A 7848-nucleotide genomic window follows, 5' to 3' on the forward strand; every position below is an offset into this window, starting at 1 on the left:
TGCACGACCGGCTGCGGGATGGAGACATATCCATTGGCGTGGCGGGCCGCCGAGATCCGGATATAGGCGCCTGCTGGCGCTGCTGTGACTGACGCTGAGGCCGAGAATCCGAGGGTGGGTTGCGCCTTTGCCGGGGTCGCGAAGAGCGAGGCTGCCCAGTGTGGATGTGTAGCAGCGTGTGATGAGCCTCATTGCATATATGACACCTCGCTGTACTGCGGCACGACCGACCGGAATGCTCGTGTGCCAGACAGTTTGGGCAGTACTTGTTAATGAGTACCGCGCGGAGCCGCTTCACAGCCGGCAGTTGGAGAAACCGTTGGCAAACCCTCAGAGCGTGGACTCCCCTGCAGACTCGACATCGGTATACATTGCTCCCGGATGAGCGACGAGGATTTTGGTCGGTCGTTGGAGCCATTGTATACACGGATCTAAATTAAAAAAGAGATGGATAAATATGAAAAATGAAGTGTTATGGATGAGGATGAACAGACACGTGGACGGAACGACGACGTTGGATGACACAACTTAGGACTAGTACATGTCAATTGGAAGGACTAATCTATTGAGGAGTCACTATGGTCAATGAGGCCGTCCATTGGGAGGCGAATCATTTTCGCCACTGGCCGTCGGATGACGCCCCGTGCTGTAAGCACGTCTGCAACTCTGACCTTGCCGTCGGCGCCCGGACATACCAGCTGGATACGCCCAAGCCGCCATTCGTTGGCTGGCAAGCTCTCCTCCTTGATCACAACCATGTCTCCCGCTTGGAGATCTCGCGATGGGAACTTCCATTTGTTCCTTTTGTGGAGCTCCTTCAGATATTCCTCCTTCCAACGCACACAGAACTGCTGATGCAGGGCCTTCAACCTCCGCCACCGATTGATGATGGAAATAGGATTCTCCTCAATCAGAGGCTCCGATACCGCAAGAAGTGGTCCACCAATTAGAAAATGTCCGGGGCTAAGAGCCACAAGGTCGGTGGGATCTTCGGACATTGGTGAAATAGGCCTGGAGTTTAAACAGGCCTCAATTTTCGCAAGGAGGGTAGCCAGTTCTTCGAAGGTGTACTTCCCTGCTGCTGTGTACTTGTAGAAGTGAGCCTTGAAGCTTTTCACACCCGCCTCCCAGAGCCCTCCCATGTGAGGCGCACCAGGAGGGTTGAAATGCCAGGCCAAGTTCTGAAGGCTGTGTTTGGAGAGGATCAGTGTTCTGGTTGACTCTATAAAGTCTCTGGATAAGGACGTGGAGGCTCCGACAAACGTTTTCCCGTTGTCAGAGTAGACATGTTGTGGACACCCACGGCGTGCAGAAAAACGAGAGAAGGCAGCTAAAAATTTCTCTGTCGTCAAGTCGGACGTCGCTTCGAGATGGATGGCCCTGGTACTAAAGCAAACAAAAACGCAGACGTATCCCTTTGTGATTTTGCAGCCTCGACCGACATAACTCTTGATGTCAAATGGCCCCGCGAAATCCATGCCTGTATGAGTGAATGGCCTGGAGAAAGAGGATCTCGCCCGGGGCAAATCCCCCATCAACTGCCTCTGCAGGTTCTTCTTGTGGATGACACAAACTCGGCACGAGTGAATTGTGTGTTTCACCAATCTCTGAAGCTTAGAAATCCAGAATTTAGACCGAATCAGTCTCACCATTAACTGATTCCCCCCATGCAAGGATATGCGATGAGTAAACAGGGCTTGTAGTTTCGCGAATCTACATCGCGCTGGGATGATGATAGGATGTTTTTCATCATAACTAAGCATGTCAGATGCTTGTAAACGGCCGCTTGCTCTCAAGACCCCCTTTCTGTCAAGAAAGGGGTTTAGGTTAGAAATGGTACTTGAGGCTGGAATTTGCTGCTTGTTACTTAAAGCCTTATATTCGACGGGAAACTCATTCTTTTGAGTGAACACGATTAACCGCTCTTGCACGTCAGACAACTCCGCCGAAGTGAGTGCTGACGATGGGGGTATATCTTCCTTTTTGCAACTTTTCGCAAAACGGATCACGTATGCTAGAACCCGCAGCGCCCTGTCGAAGGTTGAAAAACGCTCTAGGATATCCACTGTTGACGGCACTGTGGCACTGTGACATTTAATAGGCCGTTGCTCCATCTCGGTTTCCGGATTAACCAGTGGTTCACTCGGCCACTGCTCCTGCTTGAGTGGTAGCCAAGCCGGCCCGTGCCACCAAAGTGTGCTGTCCTTAAGCTCTTGGGGCGAGACGCCTCGGCTTGCCAGATCCGCTGGATTGTCTTCGGATCGTACATGGCCCCATTTGCTTTCGTTGGTGCGCTGTTCGATCTTTGCGACCCTGTTGGCCACGAATGTCGTCCAGGTGAATGCTGGCTTGCCTAGCCATGCAAGAACTATAGTAGAGTCTGTCCAATAAAAAATCTCATAAGCTTTAGGAGGCAATTCGCAAATTACTGATGCTGCTAGCTCAGTGAGCAGCACTGCTCCGCACAACTCCAGGCGGGGTATGGAGATGGACCTGCCGGGAGCCACTCTGGTCTTGGATGCCAGCAAATGGGCACAACAGCCGTCAGCCGTTTCGACTCGGACGAAAATAGCAGCCCCATACGCGTCCTGTGACGCATCGCAAAACGCATGGTACTGCACCTTGGCAGCAGGATGGAAACGCACCCACCTCGGAATACGAATTTCCCTCAGGGTCGGATACCCTTTCAAAAACTCTTGCCACTTGGTCACAAGGTCGGTGGGGAGTGGCTGATCCCAGCCTAGCTCCCGTAGCCAAATTTCCTGCATGAAAATCTTGGCTCGGATTACGAAAGGCGATAACCACCCTGCCGGGTCGAACAGTTTGGCTATTTGAGACAAAACCTCTCGTTTGGTGTAGGCAGGTTGCAGGGAGATCACCATTGGAACAAAAAAGAAACTATCGGATGTAGCTTGCCAACGGATCCCAAGAGTTTTCGCCGTGCTGGCATCTTCCAGCTCAAGGAAGTCTGCACTGACCAAATGTTCCCTCGGAATCGCTTGTAGAAGTCTCCTTTCGTTTGAGGTCCACTTGCGCAGTGGAAAACCGGCACTCTCGAGAGCCAGCCGCAGCTCTTTAATGGCTAAAACTGCCGACTGCCGAGTGTGAGCCCCTGCGAGCACATCGTCCACGTACATGAAGTTCGAAATGATGTCGCTGGCCAAAGGATATTGGCCTCGGATGTCCTGAGCCAACTGCTGAAGCACTCTGATGGCCAGGAAGGGCGCACAATTTACGCCGAAGGTAACTGTGTCGAGTTCATAGTCACAGAGCTCACCGTATTTGTTGCGGAATAAGATTCTCTGAAAGCGCGTGTGATCAGGATTGACCCGGATTTGCCGATACATCTTTGTGATGTCCGCATTAAAAACATACTTAAAGAAACGCCATTTTAGAATCTGAATAGTCAGATCGGACTGTAGTACAGGCCCCGCATGAAGGATATCATTGAGGCTGTTTCCGTTTGATGAGGGATTGGAAGCATTGAACACGACGCGAACCTTCGTCGTGGTGCTATCTGGTTTGAAGACAGCGTGATGAGGCAGATAAAAACTGCTAGAGTCGTCAGGGGAGACTTGGTGCATATGACCTAAGTCTAAGTACTCTCGAATGACTGAGTCGTACTGCTCCTTCAATGGAAGATCTTTACTTAATCGCATTTCGTTTCGGAGGTACTGAGCTAGTGCGATGGGTCTGGAATGTCCAAGCTTAATATTGTCCGGCTCTTTAAAGGGCAACGAAACAACATATCTTCCATCCTCACTTCTTTTGGTGGATCGGATAAAGTTCTCCTCGCAAACCGAGGTGGATTCCTTAACCAGCTTCACTGGAACATCCTCCACCTCCCAAAATTTTGTGAGGATGCTGTCTAGTTTGGATTCCTTGACTGCTAATCGGGCTGAAAAGGAGCAGATTCTGCTTGTGGGACTCGCTGCAATCGGACCGCACAGAATCCACCCGAATATGGTCTCTTGACCCAGGAGTGTTCCACAAATATTGGAATGGGAGCCGCTTAGGAGGATCGATGGCAGGATATCGGCACCAATAAGCACGTCAATCTGCGAGCTTCGGAAGAAATTTGGATCTGCTAGTTGCAACGGTGGAAGATCCTTTAATGAGGCCTCTGGTAGAGTGTAGGATGGGAGATTACCAGCTAACTGGGGTAACACGTATGCACAAGTTTCAATCTGGATATGGGGCTTGACGGAAGAACCTATGATGAGTTGACACCTCTTACGAGGCTGAGCGGCAACGGAAAGGTTGACCCCCGAAACTTGGGCCTGAATGGACTCATACGGCAACTTAATTAGGTTGAACAACCGTTCTGAGATGAAGGTTGCCTCGGAACCTGAGTCAATGAGTGCCCGTGCTGAGTATTTTATGCCCAAATGGCAAACTTCTATCAATGCCGTACTCAGTAGGACCCCTTGCGTGTTAACGGCAAGAAACGTTTGCACATTCGCTTGACTCGTCGATGGAGTGGACTGTATCTGTTGCTGGGTTGCTGTGGATGGATGGGACTGTTGGTCAGGCATAACCACTGAATGGACTGGCAGAGGGCTGCTTCGATGCAGCAATTATGCGTACTGTTGCAATCCCGGAGCAGATGCGTTCTTGCGAAACAGTTTAAGCACAACTTCTGCTGTTTTACATGTTTCTCTCGATCTGCGACTGACATGCGTAAGAATAGAGGACATAATCGGACTGGATGGTTCTCCTGTGCGCAGAGTTTGCAGGATTGCGGGTTTACCGTAACTCTGTTTTTGAAGGTCTGGATCGACCGCGAGCTATTGTCAGCCCTCAGTGCCCTGGATTGAACGCTCGCGTTTGGCTTGAACTCCTCAATCGCCTCAAGCGTTCGATGACGATCTTTTAAGAAAGCCTGGAATTCAGCCCAGAGTGGAATCTCTGACTTACTTAGCAGGGACTGTTCCCAAAGAGCCAAAGTTAGTTTTGGCAACTTGGACGAGCACAGGAAAACAAGCAGGCAATCCCAATTCGTGGTCTCGACTCTTGCTAATTGTAGGGCCGTTAAACAACCTTGGATTGTGCTCTCTAAATGCTTCAAGGATTTTCCGCATTCCTGGGCAACAGAAGGCAAATTAAACAAGATCTTTAATTGGCTATTGACCAGCAGCCTCTTGTTCTCGAACCGATTCTGCAAGTTTCTCCACGCTGACTCAAAACCATCATTGGTCAACGGAGATAAGGCCACAATGGATTTGGCCTCGCCGCTCGTCTTTGCATTAAGATGGAACAGTTTTTCGACTTCTGAAAGCCGAGGATTGCATACATAGATGGCGGAAAAAAGGTCCCGAAATGTGGGCCATTGAACATAGTCACCATTGAAAACTTCGCACTCGACTGGAGGTAGGCGACATCCGCCATGAGACGGCGCCAGATTGAAGGACTGAACAGACTGTGGCGCGCGTGCATCTTCAATGATCTCATTGAGGTTTGCTGCGCACCGCTCGTAAACGGTATAACAGTAGTCATACTTGGATTGCATGACCGTTATTGTGTCTTTGCAGTTTTGACTGGTCAGCACTTCGGAGCACATCTCGTACTCCCTTTCCACCTTGTCCCAGAGGGCCCTGATCTGCTCGAGTCGAACCCTACTCGTGTGGATGGACGGACCTTGGTCAGTCGGGGTGTTGAATCTGGCTTCGAACTGACCCATCCTATCGGTTATGGTCGTGAATTTCACCAAGGCCTTGTCTCCCTCAGCTTGAGCCCTTCTTTCAGTTGCTCTAGTGACCTGGGAAGACCCGACTGATTTCGCGGCCTTTGTGGATGGTGCAGGCGGTGGAACGTCGAGCGACGTGCTCGTAGATTTACGTGGAGTGGTGGTTGCTAATGGGCTTTTGCTTCGAGAAGGATTTTCGCTTTCGGAAGGCACAGAGGATTCACTCGTTGCCCTGCCTCTGGAAGACGCCTCCGCTGTAGAAACGGTCAGAAGGGGTTTTGGTTCCTCACTGTCGCCGTTTTCCATGTTAAACTCTTGTTGGGGACGCTGGATAAGCGCAGGAAGACAGAGTTAATCGACAAAATTATATTTATCGATTTGGGAATAAGTGCAGGGACGCTGGATAAGCTTAAATACAAATAATACTCGAAAGGGATGTTATCGATTTTAATTAGTACGGGGACGCTGGATGAAGCGTTCAAAATTTATGGTTATCGATTTTAAATCAATACAGGGACGCTGGATAACGCGTTGGCACGGATGCACTCGGTTCGAAAGATATGGGGGCGCTGGATAACGCGTAGAACAAATTAATCGAAAGAAATGCTATCGATACTCAATTAATACGGGGACGCTGGATGATGCGTTGGCACGGATGACCTCGGTTCAAAAGATATGGGGGCGCTGGATAACGCGTAGAACAAATTAATCGAAAGAAATGCTATCGATACTCAATTAATACGGGGACGCTGGATGACGCGTTGGCACGGATGAACTCGGTTCAAAGGATATGGGGGCGCTGGATAACGCGTAGAAAAAAATTAATCGTAAAAATGCTCTCGATTTTCAATTGATACGGGGACGCTGGATAACTCGTTGACTGAATTAATCGAAAAAGTTGCTAGAAATTTGAAATCAATACGAGGACGCTGGATAAAGCGTTTAAAAATTATGGTTATCGATTCGGGAAAGTGTGTGCGTTGGATAACGCGTAGAAGAAATTCGTCGAAAAAAAAAAAACTGCTGTCGATTTTAAAGGAATTAAAAAAAATAAAAAATGGTCGAAAAAGGTTTTTATCGATTTGGGTACGACGGGAGGAAAAAATGTGTAGAATTAATTATTCGGGAACAAATAAATGTTCGTCGAAAATACTGTGGGGCTAGAAAGTGAAAAAGATTAATCGAAAATTGATGTGTATCGCCTTGGAAGAAATGCTTGGACGCTGGATAAAGCGTACCACAAAATAATCGGAACTGTTGTACACGGTTTGGAAAAATTAGGTTGTAAATTAGTCGAATTGAAACTCAAAACCAATAATACAAAAATGCACCCAAGTGTGAACGGCTCATCAACAGACTCAGCCGTGTATGGTAATGGTGTGGCAACCTTGGCGGCCAGTACCTACATACATATGTATTTATGCGAAATAAACAAACAAAGGAAAACTATTAAAAACGCAGATTTTTTAATTTTGTTTGTTTCACTTGGTTTGTGTTCGAATGCAGCGACACTGGTAGCCGCCGAGTCTCAATTGCCGGTCCAGCAATTTGTATGGATAGGTGCATACACATGCCAGAAAAAGTATGCGTACAAACTCGATGCCTAACTTTGATCGCTAAAAAAACATATATATATAATTGATATCGACTTAATTTTTTTTTTATATTGTTTACACGTTTATTGATTATATATATATTTAGTTTTTATTGTCATTGTAGCTTAACTTTACATATTAAAATTAAAAAACGAAAAAGTGACGAATTTTTAGCCAGAAAAAGTTTGCGTACAAATTTGAAAAACGATGTGTATTTGCTCTGTATGCAGCCTTGGGCACCGTTAGATTACTAAAAACGGTAAACAAAGCTCTAAGAACTCCTTGGCATTCGTCCTTTGAGTTAATTTCTTCACTTCGTGGAAAAAATCGCAAAGGGCAAGTAGACAAAAGAAATTGATCCCGATTTAAGGATATTAATTGTAAAACTCCGAGATAAGGGGAAAACTCTGCGGGAAATTGGGAAAATTGTTGGCAGAGCTCATACCTCTATACAAATAGTGCTCAAAAACTTTGTTTTAATCGGATCAATTAGGTCAAAGCCACGTTTTGGACGGCCACCTAAGCTGACGGATCGAGAGAAGCGGGACGTTTTGAAGAGTGTGAAGC

At 47.7% G+C, this 7848-nt stretch overlaps 1 protein-coding gene across 1 annotated transcript; it reads right to left on the reverse strand.

Annotated features, from left to right (window-relative positions):
• Nucleotides 1–557: 557 nt before the first annotated feature.
• LOC138929340 (uncharacterized) lies at nt 558–5992 on the reverse strand. The gene is made up of 2 exons (XM_070288784.1): nt 4918–5992; nt 558–4504 (listed from the first exon to the last, which is right to left on the reverse strand). Exons 1-2 carry the CDS (start codon nt 5990–5992, stop codon nt 558–560), a joined length of 5022 nt encoding a protein of 1673 aa, XP_070144885.1.
• Between the last annotated feature and the right edge of the window lie 1856 nt (nt 5993–7848).

The sequence above is a fragment of the Drosophila kikkawai genome, unplaced genomic scaffold (assembly GCF_030179895.1).
Source record: "Drosophila kikkawai strain 14028-0561.14 unplaced genomic scaffold, DkikHiC1v2 scaffold_145, whole genome shotgun sequence".
Classification (NCBI taxonomy): domain Eukaryota; kingdom Metazoa; phylum Arthropoda; class Insecta; order Diptera; family Drosophilidae; genus Drosophila; species Drosophila kikkawai.

What these genes read in the sequence shown, in the direction of transcription:
- LOC138929340 (XM_070288784.1), bottom strand. Translation starts at nt 5,992, where the DNA reads ATGGAAAACGGCGACAGTGAGGAACCAAAACCCCTTCTGACCGTTTCT. An exon ending in TTGGGAACAGTCCCTGCTAA is followed by an intron (nt 4,505 to 4,917) that starts GTAAGTCAGAGA and finishes ATCCATCCACAG; the next exon opens with CAACCCAGCAACAGATACAG.